The sequence below is a fragment of the Equus quagga genome, chromosome 8, assembly GCF_021613505.1.
Source record: "Equus quagga isolate Etosha38 chromosome 8, UCLA_HA_Equagga_1.0, whole genome shotgun sequence".
NCBI lineage: Eukaryota > Metazoa > Chordata > Mammalia > Perissodactyla > Equidae > Equus > Equus quagga.
In genome coordinates, this window is record NC_060274.1 from 99124794 (window position 1) to 99146435 (window position 21642).

Here is a 21642-nt window from a genome sequence, read left to right on the forward strand (position 1 = left end):
CTTTCCTGTTCGGGCTCCAGGGTCACTCAGCACCCAGCCTGGGGCCCATCGCCTACCTGGCCCATCCACAAGGACTAGGAGGCCTATGGAGCCATGAGGGCAAGGACTGAGTCTGTCTTCCTCACTTTGCATTCCTGAGGCTTATCACAGTGTTTGGCATATAGCAGGGCTCAATCAATATTTGTTCCATGAAGAAATGAGGGACCTAAGATGTACTTGTGGGAACTGTACAGTTAATATCAAAATCAAGTCCATCCATTGCTATTGGCCGACATGTTGTTCCTGTATTTTGAGTCAGGTCTCAATCACAGCGTTCAGAGGTTCTGCAAACCAGGCCATACCACAGGGCAAGTCTAAAACGTAAATCTCTGTAAACCATGGCTGGGATTGCGTTCCCATGGGTCCTGAGCTGTTTGCTAAATGTGATTTATGTGGAAAAACCCATGATACCTGAGCGCTTACACCATTCCCAGCCTGCAGCTGTCAGCCAGGTATCCAGCTTTCAGCAGGCAACGAGTTAAGCGACTGTTGAACTCCATTTGTTTTTTGAACTTGACTGGAGAAGAGGTGGAGGGTTGCTTGTTGATGAGGAGACCTCGGGGTGACCTCTGGCCCGGGTCAGGGTTTTTACATCATAACCAGTGAAAGTGGCCTGTGATTAGGTGCAGACGCTTCTCTGCAGAGGGAGCGGCATTCCTTGGTCAGAGATGAACCTATCTCTAACTTAAGGGCTTCTTTGATTTACGGATGCCTGGGGCAATAACCAGAGTAGATAACCACAGAACCACAAGCATACCCACTGCAGAAAGCCCAGTTCTGAGATCTAGCCTCCAATTTAGTCTGCAAAATGTCACATGCACAGCATCACACAGTTGTACGTACTCTTCAAATCTGAGGGGAGTATTTATAGCCGAACATCAGAGCACTCACTTTCTTCAACTGAAGACTAGAGAGAAACGTCCTTTGGTGGTGTTGCCATAAGAATATCTTCCTTAATCAGTTTTTGAGCTTATCCTTTCTTGGAAACCATTAAAAACATTAACACTCCGTGAGTTAGAGGCAGGGATCGTCCCTTCTTATGGGGTCTCAGATTCTGTCACATCTCCCTCCCTCCACAAACAGAAGTTAGGAGCTACTGCAGGATGATTCTGAACCACACACATCTATGACTGTTTTGACTAACTTGCTAGGGTGCATACTACAGAAGTTTCTAGACGAAAATGACCAGGCTAAAGCCTCATCTTTAGAAGGCCATAGATCACATAGACAACTACAAGGCCCTCAGCAGCTGTGTGGGTGGAAGCAGGCTTTCTCAGGGAAATGTGCATCCCACACACATGCCTATTTGTATCTTACTCCAAATGCCAAGAACGAAAAAAATCCTCTGTCAACCATCTGAACTTTTGCCTACATGATATCAAACACCCTGAATCATATTTTCACTAAAACAATCATCTGATGGCCAACAGAATTAAAAAGAAATATTGCAAAGTTTGCATGGATGATTTTGGCATTTTCTTAGGCTCAGCTAAAATGGGCATTAAGTATAATTCAGATAATTTATGAATAATCTAGGAATCTTAATGGAAATCTGATTGAATACATTGGACCTGGGTATTTAAAACAAAAACAAAAACAAGGTGGCTCCTGCCTAATCAACACCAACCAAGAACTATATTCACATCTTTTTCAGTCATATAAGGTAAAATGAGCCTAAAAGAGAATAGAAATAATTTAAGAGAGTGAATAAATTATATAGCTTCCCTCAGAAAGTCCACATCTGCAGCGGTGTGCCTTGTGCCTGGTGCATCTGGTGGCAGAGAAAAATGGTTAAAAGGATGGACAGGCTCAGGTTCAAGTCCCTGCTCTGCCTCTTACCAACCAAGAGTCCTTGGGCAAAATCCGTAAGCTGTCTGTCAGAGCCTCCGTTTCCTCTCCCATAAGATGGGATAATAATGTACCCACTTCACAGACTTCCCATGAGAATCAACGAGAGACAGTAGATCAAGCCCTGAGGCCTGGCAGGTACTGCAGATATGGTTGCTAGTTTAGGATCAAGAAGCAGAATTGAGCTCTAATACAGGGAGTAGAAAAAGCCAAGTGTGCAAGAATAACTAGTATCCTGAAGAGGCATCAGGGATTAAGTTCAGAATCTGCTCCGTGGAGAAGAGAAAGTAAAGGCTTTATGTCATTGAATATTCATGACGCTGTAAATGGTCATCAAGCATAACTGTTTACTTCACTGTGCAAACTGCTTCAATCCAAAACACCAGAAAAGATGTCCTGGGGAAGCAGGTCCTCCTACATCTGAAATGATGTTTTTGCTTCACAGGCCTTTTCACATACATGCCCTGGGAGATAGGCAGGGACAAGTGGGTCAAGAGCACAGGCCATGGGGTCAGACAGCTGGACTTCCGTCCCCTCCAAGGCCAATGAGATCTTGAGCTGGTCATTCATTTTCCTCACCCATACAATTGGGATGATGATATCCAGGGCTGCTTATCTGACTTCAAAAAATAAGATGCGAGGGGCCAGCCCGGTGGCACAGCAGTTAAGTGCACACGTTCTGCTTCGGCGGCCTGGGGTTCCCTGGTTTGGATCCCAGGTGTGGACATGGCACTGCTTGGCAAGCCATGCTGTGGTAGGCGTCCCACATATAAAGTGGAGGAAGATGGGCACGGATGATAGCTCAGGGCCAGTCTTCCTCAGCAAAAAGAGGAGGATTGGCAGCAGATGTTAGCTCAGGGCTAATCTTCCTCAAAAAAAAAAATAATTAATTAATTAAAAAAATAAGATGTGAATTTGGTTCTTGGTGGGTGTTCATCAACCAGGAGCCACCCTTTTCTTATTCTTTTTTTTTTTCAGTAACCAGTTCCAACGCACTGATGTCATAGGGCAGCTCTGAGGATTGAATAAGACCGAGTATGCAGTGATTGGAGCCCAGTACCTGGCTCACAGGAGTCAATATGTAGTTCCTAAAATGATACTGATATCCACATGTCCTATGTGAGGAGGTTGAGGCTAAGCAGCTAGTTAACAGCAGAGGGGAGCCGGACCTCTGGGACAATCCTGTATCAAAGCACAGGTTTCACGGTAATTGGGTCGATACTGTGGCCTGACAGGCAGGACGACTTGTTGGAGGTCCCAAAGCATGCCAGGAATGCAGCAGGGCACAGCACCTGGCCCTCTTGCTCAGTAGGTATTCATCCATAGGCTGCATGTGCAAACCTGCTAAAGTGCTGCAAAGAACTAGCTCATCAAACCATGAAGGAAAGTCAACCACTCGGGGACACAGAGAGGCTCTGGACTTCTGGTGACCTTCCCTGGTAATTGTGACTCTTGGTCAACCTCATGCGAGGACCTGGCTGCCATCTGCACTATTTTACTTATTCTTTTGCAATTAGTCTGGAATGAAAAACAAACTTAAAATTTAAATCGTGGATGTTTTTCCTGATAATGGAGTCCCTTGCTTTCTACTAAGTCTGAGAAGTTGGCTTGAGTCAAAGTTGGCTGTGGACTCCCCAACACCTCCTATACATGGAGGCTTGTACAAATTCTTACTTTGTACCAAAGTCTTTGCAAAGACTGTGCTAAGCCTGGAGTTCAGTGCTGACCAGGAGGGGTGAGAGGTGAACAGCACATGCATACAACACACAGGTGGGAACAGCTGTGGTGAGGCGGGCTCTGAGTGAATTCAAGATGGAGGAGGTGACATCTGCAAGGGAAGGGTGTGGCTTTAATAAAGGAACTGCCTCTTACACAGCTCTCATCCACTGCCCACCAACAGCCGAGCCAGTGGGGATGAATTCTTGCTTCCTAGTATTTGGCAATTTCTGAGCTTACTGGAAAGAGTAAACAATGAGGTATGGCAGACTACAGAACAGGCTAACTTTAAAGTCCCGAGGACACCCTCTTCCACAGTCACTGAGGTGGGATTTATGAGGGGGACCGGTACATTGCAAAGCTGTGCTCCTCTCAGCTTCAGGATCACAGGAAAGATGTTGGGTTGCTATATATAGCGTACATTAGTCCACTAATTAGAGTTCTGTCCAGGCTGAAGAATTTTGCTAATCTGCATATTTTGACTTTTTGCCACATACATTCTTGTTGGGTTCCCATTTCTGCAGAATCTGCACATTATCAACCCATTTCTCCAGTTGCTTAAGAGAGCTCTCTGTGCACTTGAAATTCGACTGATAAGAACATGAGCTTTGAACCCGAAGGCAGCAGGCTGCGCTTATACAATTGGCAGGCTGAAAATACAGAACTACATTTAAGTTGTGGAGTACTGGTCCTTGGAAGAATTAGGAGTTGTGAATAAAGTGTTTTGAACTTACCTGCATCCCGGTCCCTGATACAGTAGTCTGGAGAATTCTCAAAATACACAAGGTCATTTTTTGTTGGCTTCTTAAACTTCTTGTTAGCCACAGTGAAACCAGTGCCATCCTGGTTCATGACAACCTGGATGGCCCCATTGTACTTCCTCCAGAGATAATCGCCCGTTTTTCTGAAGTCGGCCATGGCCAGCCAGCACGTCCTCAGAGTGCACGAGCCGCTCACTCCATGACACTTGCACTCTTGTTTCAAGAACCGCTTTACAGCCTGCAGGAAAGGATGGCAAAGTCAGTGCAGGTGGGCGCAAGCGAGTGACTCGTGCTACAACTTTCCTTACCTCTGAACGCTCACGAAGTGACTGAAGCCACAGATCCTGGGGTTTAGGACTGGGAGGTGTTGGAGGTCACTTGCAGGTCACTTCAGCCGTACAACAGCGGGCGGGGCATAGACTGTTGGGGGGCAGTGCCTGCCTGCGAACCCCATTTAGCTATCCGTATAACAAAAACCTCACTAATTTTAATTTAATAGAGTTGCAGGGCCAGTTGGAAGAGTGAGGGATGAATTAGAGTACTTTCTAAATAAATACAGCTTTATTATATTAAAAGTGTATGCGATTACTCAAATTAGATTAACAAAGTAACTGCTAAGCCCACATCTTTCAATAAGCCAATATTAGCGATTGTTACCATTTGTGGGGTGCTTTCCATGTTCCAGGCATTGCACTAATGCCTTCTACACACCATCTCAATGACCTGAATCTTCACAACCATCCTGCGCCTGCCGTACTTATGTTGCAGATGACTGAGGAGCCAGACTTAGAGAGGTTAGTGTACTGGTCCAAGGTTACACAAGTGATATAGGACAGGGCCAGGGTGCACTGGAAAGTCGGCTGGTGACCCTGAGGATGACATTAATTCTGGGAGATGATCACTTAGCTCTGGCTGAGTCATTCAGCTTAGGTGACAGAGCAGAGCTTGCTCTGTTCTTTCCTAAGAGGGAAGCAAAGGAAAGCGGGACAAGCCCATCTTGGCTAGCTCCCAGCACAAAGAGCCCTCGCTGTGCGCTGTCACCCTCTGCACAGCGGAGGCTCCCAGGGGCCCGGCACTGTCGAGGGAGGTTTCTGCTTTGGTCTTGGATTAGCCTGTAGAGCTGTGCCATCGCCAAAGTGATTCTGTGAATTATCCCGCCCTGGTCCATTTCTCCTTGACTCGCATAAGTGAAGAGTTATTAGCACTCATGGTCCTCACAACAATCCTGAGGTACTGTTCTTCCCATTTCACAGATGATGAAACCAGGGATCAAGGAAGTAAGATGACTTGCCCAAGCTTCTGGGCCAGGATGTGGAATGGCCAGACGTAAACCCAGACTCTGAAGTATTTCCAACTCAGAGGTTGTGCAAATAAATGGGTTTCTTCAAAATATTTCCTAAGAGCATATTTCCTTTTTCATATGATTCACGCTTTAACAACTGTCATCTTTTTTTTCCTCCCCCAACAGTTGGCACTAATCTCTTGTTCAATCAGTTTTCCAAATTATTGTAATATTAACAGAAATTTTTGTTGCTCAAGGGAGATCACAACTGACGATTAAAGCTTGCCCCCATCGGATCCCCAAAGCAATGTGACACACAGGGCTGTAGGGGAGAGGGTACGCGCGTTTGGGCCTTGGGTCAGTCACAGAGCAGAGGAGGAGAAATTTGCCTGCTGTGGGCCCCATCCTCTTGATTTGCATCCCCAAGACAGAGGGCATCTGGGGTCAGGGGCACAGGCAGAAGGGGCAGTGACCCCTTGATGACATTCTCCAAGGTGGTACTCTGAACAAAATTCTTAGGGACTACTTCTAAGAACTCTAGGTGGTAGTTTCAACCCTCGGCCCACTCCCTGAGATTCTGATCTAACTGGTCTGGGTGCGGGATGGGGGTGGGTGGGTAGCTCTAGCATGCAGCCCAGATGGAGCTCCCTAAAACACACATGCTCACCCCTCCCCCACCTCCCCCCAAAACACACCCGTAGACCAATATTCCAGGCTGCCTCTCTCCAGCGAACTGCGCCCTGGTGCTTGAATCTGGTTTTGCCTCTTCAGACTCAGTTTCTGACCCAGGCTACACAGTAGAACCAAGTGTGCAGAAATGTACTTCATTCCAGAAAGTCAGACCCAAAAAGCATCCGAGAGCTGAAGACGTCATGGTGGCTCCATGGTTGTGAATGCGCTCACACCCTTCTCACTTTGGGCCTTGGCACCCAGGTGTTTGTTGTTTTGCCCCTCATGGCGGTCTGTGCCTTGTTATATTTGAAATCTATCCTCTTCAGCATGAGACGCCTTTGGAGAGCAAGGACAGAGAAGTGAGCAGGAGCAACTTCTTTAGTTTGGTCCTCCCGGTCACAGGGACCTGGGCAACTCTAAAGGCTGTCTTCGAATGAGCTCATTTTCTGGAACTATACTTTCTCTTGTGCCCCCAGCCCCATATCTTTATATTCTGGGTGTTTAGTATGAGGCTCACTGGGTGACCTGGACGGCAGGCCTCTGTCACAGACACAACTCCAGGAGGGCCATCTTTGCTCCCTCACTCTGCCCCATGGGGGTCCCACCTGTCCAGGAGATTTCCCTCCCAAGCTCTCAAGAGGGCCATACAAAACTCACTCCATGCCGAAGTCTTGGGACTTGACTATGAATAATCATTCTTCAGAGCATATTCTTTTTAAAGTTGGACTGTTTACTTATAAGCAATACTCCCAGCTTTAAAAGTGACAGGAAATATTACTGCCCTCCCTATCTAATGCTAAGTTTCCAAGTTGCAAACTTCAAAGTCAGTATTTTTACATGATTAATTGAAGGATTTGCATATTAATTTAAAAGTGGATCTTAATAATACATCTTATGAATCCTTATAAATACATGGGCGGTGGTGCACACTGTTCATCGTCGTCATCACACATTCTTGAACAGCCATCCCTTTCTTCCTGCCTAAATTTTGTTCAGGTGTTGGGAAGCCACGTGCTTCAGAAGTGGCCAGGCCTCGCTCTAACCTCAGCACAGCCCAAATCAATAATAGTAATTTCACTGTTCTGGTACTGATTTTTTTCAGCAGCAGGCACGTCATGATTCAATTTGGGCCAATGTGATGTTAGGAATAATCTGTCGGGGGACTTGTAAGAAAGGATTCTTCACTCTTTAAAACGGACACATGAAGAGAAACATCTTCTGTCTGTCTTCTGGATGCAATTTTCTGCAGCAGCCCCGTTGGGACATGAGGCAGCCAGTATGAGAGGAGCAACAAGCTGCAGACATTGGTCTTAGGAGATGGGAAGAACTGGGTTCTGGAGGATGTTGTTGAACTGCTTGAATGAACCCACCTTGGCCTTGCCCCGCCTCCAGACTTCCTGTGACCCAACATAAGTTTTCCTCATTATTTAGTGCCCCCGGCACTTATAACTGAAAGTATTTCAACTGGTAGCATGGCGCCAATCAGTTCTTGAATGTGGATTAATCACAGGCTCTGACAATTTACCCCTTGGGGGAAAGTGAGACACCATCTCTGGTGTTGGGTTTGCTCACATCTCCCGCCCCATTATTAACACACAGCCTGTTCAGTCCTAAATCACAGTTCGGGACTACCTCCACCTCTTCTATTTACTGGATTTGCAGACTTGAAATTCAAATCCTTAATCTTGAAGAGGACAACACCCTGCTCAGTTGGGAGGCAGAGGGAAGAGGACCTAAGCCTAGGTGGCCTGATTTAGATAGCAGTGAGGTAAGAATAAGGAATAGGACTGAGAAACTCACAATGAGGAGCCCTACTTTAGAAGAATTCCAATACTCAAATGTTTATAATAACATTATAACAATAACAACCACTTACTATGTGCCAGGCTCCACCCAGGTGGTTGACACACATTATCTTATCTTATTACCACAAGTAGGCAAAGTAGGTTATTATTCTCATTCTATCATTATGAAAACCAGAGCTCAGGGAGGAAAGTAAAACCCCTAGAGTAACCCAGCTAGACAGAGGCAGACTAGGATGTGAATCAGATATGGCTCACTCCCAGATCTGCGCTCTTTCTAAAAACACATTTAAGATCCTAATATAAATCACATTGTGATTTTCTCAACTTTTGAGTTATGCATTATCTGTTTCCCTCCATTCTTTTGAATAAACCAAGAATTGACTGGATAATATTATAGACTTATATAAGGGAGGGAAAAAGAGGTAGCGAGAGAAGTGGTGGGAGGGGGATTACATTGCATCTTCCAAACTAATACTTATCAAAATTCTATTAATAGGCCACTCATAAAAAATATAAAGACTAACAAAAAGACAAAAAAAATTTTCAGCTTCACTGGTCATCAGAGAAATGCAAACTGAAATAATGCAACACCACTTTTTTTTTTTTGTCTAGCAGATTAACAAATAGTAAAAAGATTGATAATATTTGATGTTGGTAAGAGTTGGGGAAAGAGGTGTTTTAATAAACTGTTGGTGGTGAGGAGGATCAAGGCTGCCCCAGGGAGAGAAGCCCAAGGCATCCTGCCCTACATACTGATCCATGTCATCCTCCAGGAAGCATAGGACGTCCTGATCTCATCTGATCTGACTCTCATCTAAAGTTATAGGACCACCTGATAACCAGACCCCACCTGCACTGATACCATTTTAATGACATTTTCACATAATCTTTCCTTTGTCTTTTAAAGAGGTAACTCACATACCTATGCCTTAAATTTAGCCCTACCCTTGACTCATGTTTGCAGCTCTTTACTGCCCATGAGTCCTGTCCCCCTGCTACTCCACGCTATTCTCTAAATAAAAGAGCACTACTGTCAGACCTTGAGAGTCCAAGAAATCTTTGTTTCCACTCCTCGGCTCGCCAAGCCCGCATCAGCGGGAGAGTAAATTTTACACCATTTAAATGGAAAGCATTTTTGTAATACCTGTCAAATTTTAAATATACATATTGTTTGACCTTGGTGATCCCACTCTGGAAATATTTGCGTAAGTTTTGAACGGATGTTCATTGCAGCATAATTAGCAATAGCAAAATGTTAACAAAAAACCCAAATTACATCAATAGAAAAATGGTTAAGCAAGTTAAGGCGTATCCTTAATAACAGAACATTATGTGGTCTTTGAATAACGAGGTTGATCAGTCCTACCAGCACAAAAGAAAGTCAAGTGGTAAAAGCAAAATGCAGACCAATCTATGTGGTATGGTCCCCTTTTCAAAGGGCTGCGTGTATATGTATACATAGAGGAGGAAGGGAAAGAAGGTTCTTTTACAATCTGGCTGAAGTCTGAGGAATTGCATGGTCTAGAAAGAGGGAAAAACAGAGTCAAACTACTCCGCACAGCGAAAGAACAGGAATTGGGGACTGTCCCTGGCGCCTGGAGCGAGCAGCTCAGTGGTTCTCATTCTGGCTATGCATTAAATTCATCTGGGGACCGTTTCCCTCACGCCGAGGCGGCTCCTCCGCAGACTGAATCAGTCAGAACCTGGGCTGGGGGTGGGGCCCAGCCTGGATGGTACTTCGGGTCTCAAATGCTTCTAATAAGCAGCCAGGGTTGAGAACCGCGTCCAAAACCGGGAACACAGCGGAGGTGGAAAGAAGTCCCCGCCCCATGGCCAGAGTCCGGGGCCCACGGAGGACCAGAGCAGGTGAGAAATGCCGTGGAGGGGGCGGCATTACATTTCTAGGAAAAGGGCTATCTGATTATTGAATTAGAAGTTGAGTCCTACCGTATGTCTCGAAAACGTCCTGGCCTCCAGGGAAAAGTTGCGGCAAGCAGCAATTTGTGCTAGTGCTTCCTTGGAGGGAATGAAAGACGGGGGTGACCAGTGGAGATCAACCTGGACAGGTGGGTCCTGCTTGAAGGGCTGCCCCTCCGGGGTCTCAGGGAGGCGCTGGGTGAGGGGCTGGTGGGCTTCCCCACACAGGCCGCTGGTGGAGCAGTTGCCGACCTTTTACTTGCCCGGTAAAGTGGGGAGTGAGCAAAGCAGAGGACCTGGGGACATCCCAAGGGCTGCCAGACAGACTGAAGCTTTTTGTGTTTGTTTTTTAATTATCACTTTCGTATTTCTTAATTAAAGAAACGTGTGCACATGATTTTTAAAAAATCAAATAGTCCAGAAAAGATAAGGGTGAAAAGCAATGGCCCTCTGCTGTATCTTCTCCTCCCTCTTTTACCCCCCTCACCTCCCAGTCTGCACAGCCCCAGAAGTGGTCACTTTTAATGAATTCTTTTAACTCTTTGGGTGGTTACCCAAATCTTTACAAGTGGTTCTGTGCTAGCTGACAGGCGACTTTGTGAGGAATAGGAAAAAGCATCCCATCCATAAGACACTTACTTTTTGGACGTCCACCAGAAAATTGCCATAATTACTGGACAAATCCACAGCAAGAGTATGGCGCATGGAGCCCTCTGGAGGGGTGCAAGGCAGTGTTGGCATGACTGAGTACAGCAGCTCTGCACATCACTGTTTATCTACCTACCGATCGACACTCCATATTTCCTACTAGACTTCTTAGGGAGGGTGAGATTTTAACTCAGCCCTCACTTCTGTCACCCCAGCTCCCAACATGGTTGTATCATGATTCTGGTGATCTTTGCAACTTCCAGGAGCAAGCTTATACCTCCTTTCTTGTTGCAAAAGTCATAGATGATATCTCTTATGCGATGAGGATATTTGCACTCCCTCTTCCTTCCTCCCCTTCTACGTCAGCAGTGCTTGTCCTTTGATAGCGACAAAGATGACGGCATTCAAGTTCCATAACTATAGTTCAGTCTCCCACAATGCCTAGACAGTGATTCTAAAAATTGAAAACCATAAACGTTTATGTAATACTGTTAACCGCACAACCAAGGACTGTGCCAGGACTGCATTTTATAATCTCTGGTCCAATATCACAACCTCAGTGTCAAAGAAGAATGTTCCTGGAGTAAAGTTTGGTGTTTTCTCATTTTATTGGCTACCCAATTGCATTTATTATAACCTAATGTTTTCCATTCTCACAATCATTCCATCTACTTGATCACTTCTTCTCATTTCCTGGGGGACTCCATGGTCTTCCATCTTCTTCTTCCAACCTGGACTGGCTACACAGTGGAGACCTAACATTATGCCTTCCTAGATTGGACATACTGCTCTGCTGGATGCCATGTTTTCTCTTTTTTGGTTTATTCCTTCTCTTTGCAGCACCTGCTTGAGTAACTCCTTCAAGGTGAATGGGGGATACATTTTCTAAATTCTTGCATGTCTAAGATGTCTTTATTCAGCCTTCACACTTGGCTAATAGTGTGGCTGGGTATAGAATTCTGAGTTGAAAATAATTTTCCCTCAAAACTATGAAGGTATTGCTCTACAGGCTTTGGCCTCTGGTACTACAGATGGGAAGTGTGAAATTCTGGCTGATTCTTTGGCAACTGATTTTTGTTTTCACTTTGTATTTTTTTCCCCTATGAAGGTTTTAGAAACTTTCCCTTATCCTTAGTGTTCTGAAATATCACAATGATATATTTAGGATTTTTTTTAAAAATTGCTCTTGCTCAGCACTCAGTGTGCCCTTTCAATCTGGAAACTCATGTCCTTCAGCCCTGAAACATTGTCTTAATATTTTCTTCAGTTCCATTTTTTTTAGTCTCTTCATGGCATTCTAATATCAGTTGCTGAACCTTCTGAGTCAATCCTCCATGTCTCACATTTTCTCTCTTATATTTTTAATACTCTCTTCCTAGCTTCTTGAGGAAGAAATTCCATTAGAGTAACATTCATGGCTCTTTCCATCCCCTTACTCATTTCTCCCCAGGGAAGGAGAAGTGACTTGTCCAACTGATGAGTTTAGAGGAAGGAGCAGGGCTTGCGTACCCAGGTTCCTTCTCTTTGGGGATCTGCCAACCTGTGGAAAAGATGAGTTATGATCAGCATCTACTCTCCAGCAAAGGGCTCCCTGTAGTGGCCCTGATGCACAGCCTGGGACAGGGTGAGTAAGTCTGCCCCGTTCAGGGTGGAGTGCTAGGAAGCACTTTGAAGATTTGAAGCTACATCCTTCAGTGCAGCTTCTTTTCAGTAGTGCAACAGATGTTCTTACTCCATCTATCCACCTCCTTTGTCCATTTTTCAGTTGGTTTCAAACTCAAGTGGGAAAGGGGTGGTGTTTATGGATCTCCTTAAGCTCCATTTGTCTTTTGGGCTTTTTATTTTACTTTCTGGGAGATTTCTTTGGCTTTCTAAGTTCTTTCCTCTTCTCTAGTTGTCACTTTTTCAAGCCATCCATTCTTGTTGTTTATGGATGTTGATATATCCTTGAATTTCTGTGAGGAGACTAATCAGGTTTTTAAAAAATTCTCTTCTCATCCCTGAATTACTGCTTTTTTCCTTTGTCATTTTTTTTCTGCAGTTTTTGGTCTTTTGTGCTACTGAATTTAATCAAATATATGGCAACCTTAGACAGTTTCTTCATATTTAAGAATGAGGTCATAATAAGGTAGTTAGGAACTCTGGTTGTTTGGGTGGCACTTGTGGACCAGAGAGGTTATCTTTATAGTGAGTAGGTAGCATACTGGCTGTCACACTGGAGACTCCAACTCCAGAAAGCTTGGAAGGTTAGATGCCAGACTTCAGGAGTTCTGCTCAGGGTGGAGGGGAGGGGCTGGGTGTGGAATTCCATCTTTGGGTTTGTCAGTTAATTCCGATTCTCAGACTTGTGCGTCTCTCTAGTGCTCATTTGTATCTGAAATTTTCTCAGGGTGTCTTGGTTCCCACTTCTCCTGTTGCCTCCTCTGCTTTTACTTTTTCCCCATCTGCTTCCATTCTTCTAGACTGAGGCTTCTCCATCCTGCTTTATCTGGTACAATTTCCTCATTTGCTTTTCACTTTCCAGAAATTGGATGAGCTCTCTCATTTCTTTGACCGTTCTCTTTATTGTTGATTTAAACCATTTTTATTCCATTGCTATAACTTTAATGAGGTTTTAGGGAGGAGGAGGTGAAATGGTACGCATCCTGTCCACAGCCTTGAGTCCATTTGTGTGTGAAATGGTCTGGAAGGAGACAAGGATTGTGAGGGGAGGAAAATTCTCATTTTATGATAGACATTTCTGCACTGCTCAGTTTGTAACTTTCACTTGTGAGAGTGCTGTTTTTACAACAGAAAGACAGAACTCGAGGGAGAATCCATTACGATGACTGCTGTCTCTCTCCAGTGAGTGATGCTGAGCGCTTCTTCCAGAAACTTAGGCCATAGCCCCTGACACAGTTAGGTCCTGTTTTCTATTTTGTCTCTTGAGCCTTTTCTAAAGAGTCTCTTGTTCTACTTATTTCTTCTTTGACTCTTAAAGCAGGCTGCTGTCAAGATTCCATTTCAGCCTACTCATGCTCCTCTTTTCACATCTCACAGCCCTCATGGCTTTTTTATCACCAGACTGGCCAGCACAATCCTTCATCAACACCTCTCCCCTCACTATTTGCTTAATCCCATCTAATGGTTACTCTGTGGCATCAATAAATACTTGCTCATTTGAAATGACTACTTTAAGAAAGACAAATAAATTTGATTCTAAGGACAGCAGTACTCTTTTTGTGTTTAGCCTCATATAAACCATTTTTAGCTTAATATATAACTTTTATCAATAAAGAAAATCTTCAATAAGCTCATAATTGCTACAGCGCTAAAATCTTAACAGATTTTTTTTTTTTTTTTTTGAGGAAGATTAGCCCTGAGCTAACATCTGGCACCAATACTCCTCTTTTTTTGCTGAGGAAGACTGGCCCTGAGCTAACATCCATGCCCATCTTCCTCTACTTTATATGTGGGACACCTGCCACAGTGTGGCTTGACAAGCAGTGCATAGGTCCATACCTGGGATCCGAACTGGCGAATCCCGGGCCCCCAAAGCAGAACATGTGAACCCAACCCCTGTGCCACCAGGCTGGCCCTTAACAGATTTTTGATGGCCCTTAAACCTTTGATTTTGAGCATTTTAAGCTTTCAGGTCTGGAGAAGCTATTTTCTACTCTTAGAATTTAGGAAACTTATAAATATTAGCATTCTATACCACAGAGACAGAAGTCTGAATATTAAAAAAAGAAAAAGAAAAAGTTATGGAAGAGGAAATACATACATCGTGCAGGCTAGAACAATTCTATTTTATATTTATCTGCCTCAACTTACTGAAGCATAATATTGAGGCATAACATTCATTAGGATCTTACCCTATGTCAAACCATGCTAAGCACTCTATACTCATTATTTTGCTAAATCTACACAAGCACTTTATATTCACTATTTTATTTAATCCACACAAGCGTATAAAGTATATACTATTTTCATCCCCATTTTACAGGTGCAGATATGGAGACACCTAGAGTTTGAGGGCCTTGCCCCAGGTCTCACGGGCAGTGTGGCCAAGGCAGGATGTAACCCAAGCCTGTGTGACACCAAGATGGTACCTTAAATCACTCTGCAAGTGTTGCTCATACCAGGGTTTGCTAACCCCTAAGGGTTCATGTTCTCTGGGTTCAGTGGGTTCTATAAAAAATTTTAACACTTAGTGTTTGCATATCTAGTTAGTCTACAAAGAATTATTTTTCCAGTTATAAAGACAAAATTCTCTCAAGGAGAATGAAATTTTGGTTTCTCAAGTCAGCTTTTCTGAAGACTGAGCCCAAGGAATGCCAGGATGTCTTTGTAAGACTGCTTTGCAGAACTTGAGAAACGTATGCCAACTTAACAACTGACCTTGCCTTACAAATCCTGCTTCACATTTGTTTTAGGTCCTTATATGCTGTATTTTAACTAAATTATTTAGTTAAACTTGAGCATTCAAAGAAATGTGAGTATTTCCCTTTTTAGTTGGGTTTATGCCACAAAGCAACTAACATATTTCTGGTCCTATATCAGTTTTCCTGAGGGAAACACACATTAAAAACATATTATTTAATCTTCAGATGCTGGTTGAAAGCCAAGTACATTTATTAACAATTAAATCCTTTTGACAGGTCCACGTCTCTAAGAGTTACTGAAAATCAGACCAACTTACATCTTTCAAACATACATGCTCTGGAACTAGGAAAACAAGGAATATTTATTAGCAAACTGTGCAGTTGGCTTGTTTATGCAATCATTTATTAAATAAGACATTGGGATTTCTCAAGCACTGTCATTCTTTAAAAGCAATACTGCGGTGGGCTGAGCTAGGAAATATAAGGTGTGGAATTTATATCTGTGGAATTCAAGAACATTACCGTTGACTAACCATACATTTAATAATTCTTACTGACTAATGAGGCTAGTCTAAAAAACATTTTCTAAGAATAATGGAACTGTACGTGGAACTGTAACAATTTTCTTAAGAGTTATTCTCTGCTTTGGGACTTGAATTCTGGTTAGTTTTTGATTCATATGCTATATGAAGATCTATAGTATCAAGCACATACTATTTTGGGGTCTAACAAGACAGAAGTGAGGCTTGCAGAACTGATCTAATTTTTCAAAATGCATTTAATTTTATGAACTAAAGAGATCAATCAGAAAACAAATATCTACTAAGTGAAAGTTGTATCTTATAAAGATTCTCAACATTAAGTTAAGGGAGGTTAGGATGAACAGGAGGTTAAAGCAATCTGGCTCTGTAGTTCAGTTTTATTGTTTTCTTTTCTATTGTTATTCCTTACTTTTTAAGAGTGATGTCTTTTTAACCTCACTCCCGTCAGAATGGCTATAAGGAACAAAACAGGAAACAATAAGTGTTGGAGAGGATGTGGAGAGAACGGAACCCTCATAGACTTCTGGTGGGAGTGCAAATTGGTGCAGCCACTATGAAAAACAGTATGGAGATTCCTCAGAAGATTAAGAATAGATCTACCATATGATCCAGCTATTCCACTGCTGGGTATTTATCCAAAGAACTTAAAAACACAAATGCATAAAGATGCATGCACCCTATGTTCATTGCAGCATTATTCACAATAGCGAAGACTTGGAAGCAACCTAGGTGCCCATCAAGGGAGGAGTAGATAAAGAAGATGTTGTATATATGCACAATGGAATACTACTCAGCTATAAGAAATGATGAAATCCAGCCATTTGTGACAACGTGGATAGATCTTGAGGGTATTATGCCAAGTGAAATAAGTCAGAGGGAGAAAGTCAAATACCGTATGTTCTCACTCATAAGTAGAAGATAGAAACAAAGACAAACAAACACATAGCAACAGAGATTGGATTAGTGGTTACCAGAGAGGAAGGGAGGAGGTAGGAGGACGAAAGGGGTGATTAAGCACACGTGTGTGGTGATGGATTGTAATTAGACTTTGGGTGATGAACATGATGTAATCTACACAGAATTCAAAATATATTACAACGTACACCTGAAATTTATATAATGTTATAAACCAATGTTACTGCAATAAAAAAAAAAAGAGTGGTGTCTTTTTAATCATGCCTAGTTCTCTTGGTTCAGAACCGTTATTTATTATGTATCTTAGATGGCATCACAGGATGTATTCTTAGAAGTCTTTACTAAGCCCTAGATTTGCTTGCCTATAAGGTTGTACTTACATCCCTGTACAATATCTGTTTCTGCTGACTTTGGAGGCATTTTCTGTCGATGGGACATAAAAGCATCTGCTTTGTCCTGGTGCCCCAGTGGGCCAAGCTCAGAGGCAGGCCCCAGCGCTCCATGGCACTGAACTTGAGTGGTGCAGGTTTGGGCAGGGAGTGGAGCTAGAAACTCTGGATCCCCTCACTCTGCAAACTCCTCCCATATAAAACACAGGATGCCAAGTTAAGTTTGAATTCCAACTAGCAAAAAAATTCAACTTGTTTGCTAATTCCAGCCACCTTATCATGGACCTCAGTCTCTGCATAGGCAAAATGCAGATAATAATGGTACCTACCTCTTAGGCTTGCTTAAAACTTGGTGCATATGTGTATGCATTTTATATAGCAATCCTTGTTAGGTAACCTGTCCAAAGTCATGCTCAAGTATTAGGGCCAGTGTTCTGATTCCAAAGCCCCAGCCTCCCTATTGCCTCAGTCACGATGACGTCAATAGCAAAAACCTCTAATGAGTAAAGTAGCCAATAATGTAAACATTATGTTAAAAATATAAATATCAACACAGTTGCCATATGCTAATTTTTATTAGTAAATACCAGGAAGCTCACTATCTACATCAGTCCTTATATGTATATTTAGGGCTGAAAATAAAATTCAGAGAGGTATAAATTTCTCATAATTTTCCTAGTAAGTCTATTTTAAGTTAATTCAGACATATTACAGAAGATTTGAACTCTGAAATCTATTGCTCTTTCAAAGTGGACTTTAGAGAAATTAACAAGGTATGAAAATGGAACTTAAGTATTTAATTTCCCCCACCCCTCATTGTTCAATACCTTCCTATTGCTTCACAGCGACATCCAAATGTCTCAGCACAGCATGCAAGGCTCTCCAGATCCGGCTGACACTCGAATTTGCAGCCTCAGCTCCTATCGATTGTCAGTCATGAGCTCCATCCTAGAGCCCTCGTCATTCCTCAACTTTGATGTTCTTTCTGCTCCAGTATCTTTCTTTGGCTTGTAGTCCTTTCATCCTGGAAAGCATTTTCCCTATCTCAACCATGGGAAATCTTTATCTCCAGTTCAAACACCCGGTTCTTTTATGACACAGCCTTTCTCTCCTCAGCTAACTGGCCCTCTGGCTGAGGGCCATATTGTACCACCTGGCACAGAACTTGCTTCCCAATTGTATTTCACTTGTCTCCTTGAGTAAAATTTCGTTTCTCACGGTCAGGGCTTCTTTGTCTTATTCTTTACCGTGTATGACTTCATACCTAAAACAGAACTTTTCCCAAAGTAATTCCTTAAAAAATTATCTGTTGAACCCAATTCAGTCCAATAGCACATAGGAATAGTTCTCTTAAACTTATAGGGCCACTAGTTGAAATTTGATGAATCCACCAAATAAGGCTAAGTTGCTCTGGGCATACTCACAATGACTAGCAGTTATGTTTTTGGCATTTAAAACAATGTTTTCCTTGTTGTTAAAAAATAATATGTATTCCTTTTAGAAAACTTGTAAAATAAAGACACGCAACAAAGGGGGAAAAATCATCAGTAAACTACTTTGCAAGGGCAGCTGCTGCTTCTTTAAAAAAAAAAAAAAAGAAAGAAAGAATGTGTGTGTGTGTGTGTTTCTCAGAAATTCTCAACAGAGACAAGATGGAAAGGTAGATAAGGACCGAAGGGTGAACACAACTGGGTTTGAACCCCCACACCCAGTACTTCATGATGGTGTGACCCTACGTTAGTCACTTCATCCCTCTGAGGTACAGTTTCTCATCTGAAAAATAGGAATACTCATACTGTTTTTTATTCCTCTAGGAGTTTTTGGAGATCAAATTATAAAACATTTGACAGTATTTTGTACATTAGCAAATACTGTCTACTGTTTTTTATTAGAACGTTAAATTGTACCAAAGATGAACCTATGGATACATGGAGTGATCACATTGAATCCTAAGTAGGAGTTCAAACTTGATTTGTGCCTAGCTCTATTCCCTAAGTTACAGATAACCTTCACTTCACTCAAGGGAAAGGAACTAACTTCTGCTGAGTACCTACTACATGCCAGGTCCTGTGCTATTTGCCTTACACGTGTCTCAACCCCAGCACCATATAACACTCTTGTACATAAGAGAAAGCCTGAAATTCATGAGCAAAGCCACTGGTATTGCAAGATTAAAAACAAGGTGGGTCTCAATTCAAATGCCACTATAGTGAGAGAGACCTTTAGGGCAAAGTGTTTTTATGGAATTTCTTATTATGGAACTGTCCAACGATTGAAGGGCCGTATTCGATTGGATACATGGATTATTTTGATACAGATTCTCTTAGGAAAGGTAAAAGAAGTTGTGATTATTTCATCCTGAGGAAAGAGTGGACTAATTTAGAAGCCATTTTCAAGGTCCTGAAAGGGAACAAATGGTGAATATTGACCAAATACTTTTCGCTTATAATTTACCTAAACCCATCTTCAAGTATAATTTAGAAGTTTTCATAGCATGGCTTCTTTAGACCTGAAAAGAACTGCTGAGAGAAGCTGTGGAATATCTTTCTTGGTAGAATATTTGTGTTGAACAAGGTGGATTTATCTTTTTAGGACCTATTAATAGTTCTGCTTGGAGGTAGAAAACTAAACTCATCAAAGATGAGTTTCAAGTAAACATGAAGGAAAGAGACACCATTACAAATTCTATTGAAGCTGCGATTAAAATGAAATATAACAGCACAGAAGACCTAAAATGATATTACAGTACAGAGACACATGAGGGTGCTCTAACCAGCTGCTATAATAAATGAATTAAATTGCTCAAATATTAGGGAGAAATTAGGGCCTGTTGTAAATGGCAGTGTTGAATTCCGTTTTGCAGCGCTGGCTAAACAGAACAATCTTGAAATAGATGGTTTCTCTTTTAAAATGTATTGGGCCCCTGTCCCCATTTTAAGAAGTAGATGTTCATATTGGACAATTTGGGAAATACTGAAAAGCACAAGAAGAAATAAAAATAAACTGATGTTGCTGTCAGCCCTGGGAGGCTGGAGTTTTCTAGAGCCAGGCCAGTTGGAGGCTTAGCTCAGGAGCCCTGCCTTCAAACGCAAGCCCAGCCTGTTCTCATTTTGATTCCACCGACCTTCTGCTGGTATGAAGGGGGAGTAGAGACTGGGGGTCTAACGACCGCAAGAAGAGAATTAGAGACGCATGTTTATCTCAATACATTTACTCTCATTAAAGTTCATATTCACTGACATCATGCATCTCCTTGAAAAAGTCTGCCCACCCACCATTAATTAAAGCCACATTTTAAAAAGTCAGTGTGTGCACTTTTATTCCAATCAAAAGTAGCCTCCTAAGTTTTGCAGAGTAGGCAGGAGAATATCTGAGGCCTGACAGCTGTTCACCTCTACCCAGTGAGGAATCATGTGACTTACATGAAAAGTCATGTTTATTCAGAACCTACAATATAATAATTAAGATCTATTGTCTTGAAGAGTTGAAGCATTTAATATCTAATGACCTATTAAGCAAAATTAACATTTATTTTGATGAGGCGACATTCTTTTGGATACAATGTATGACCATACGCCTTTATCTTTACAAATAATCAGAGAGATCTAACTATATATCCAGCTTGAATAATTAAGCAGCACACTCCTATCAAAGACACCACACTTTATAACTTATACATGCGGTATCAATGTCAAAACAAAGGTCAATGTAAATCTTTCTTTATCCAAACCATTGCACAAGCAGTAATTACCAATAGTTGTCGGATTGCACAACCATAGTCTATATTCTTGGCAGTAGTCACTATAAGTTCATAGACTCATGAAAATAAGGGATGTTGATTTTTAAAGTTCAAGGAAGGTACTATTTGTAAACAGTTCAGGTCACACTCATCTTATTCCATGTGCTAAGCAAGAGTTCTTTCCTTCCAACTTCCTTTAAATGAGATTTGTTCTCTCCATGAGCCTAGTAAAAGAGTTTTCATCCAAACAGATCTGCATTCTTTTCTATTCTTTCTCCTATTAAAGCCCCCCTGGGGACCTTTCAATTTTATGCTGATCTTTCTTTCTATATTAATATCAAGCACATTTTTATTTTGTGTTGATAAAAGACAAATTATGGTTATCTCTTCTCATTGGCAATTAGATTATTCTAAAATGGTTCTGACCTTAAGTATTTGAGAAGCCCAGCTAGTTTACTCTTTTTACACAAAGGCATAATGTGCAGCATTCAGATTCTCTAGTTATTCTGGTCATGCCACCGTGCAGAAACACATGGCTCATCAATGGATCTGAACACTGGCATTGAGATGGTTTAATCCTAGGCCAAAGCACACCTGGGCTGGGAGTTGAAACCTGAGTTCTAATCCTGACTTTTCTACTCACTTTCCATGTGATCTTGAGCACCTGAGAGCCTATTTCCTTATCTAACAAATGGGGGTTAGGGAGTGAATACAGACCAGATACCCACAGACCAGGAGGTTAGTCAGGACTAGAGGTTAAGGCGCCGGAGTACCCTTTGGGGCCATGTCTTCCCCTGGTCCACTTACTCATCTAGTACCAGAAACCCCAAGGTGGGGCTTTTTTGAGTGAGAGCTGAGTCTGGTTCTAAAAAGAGCATCCCTGAATCTAGAAGAAGTCAATAAGCCATGCCTGGTGAGTTGCTTTCACAAGTTTGAGTGAAGATGTTCTGGGTCTTGATATCCCTTAGATACAAGAATTCAATGTCCCATTGGTATGTGGGATGA

The 21642-nt window shown here is 42.3% G+C and overlaps 1 protein-coding gene across 1 annotated transcript in view; it reads right to left on the reverse strand.

Moving 5' to 3' along the window:
* Nucleotides 1-21642, reverse strand: part of WNT2 (Wnt family member 2) — a 45687-nt gene that overhangs the window by 15550 nt on the left and 8495 nt on the right. Inside the window, exon 4 of the mRNA XM_046669093.1 lies at nucleotides 4338-4602. Within this exon, the coding sequence (XP_046525049.1) occupies nucleotides 4338-4602 (265 nt within the window). The remainder of the gene's footprint in view (nucleotides 1-4337; nucleotides 4603-21642) is intronic.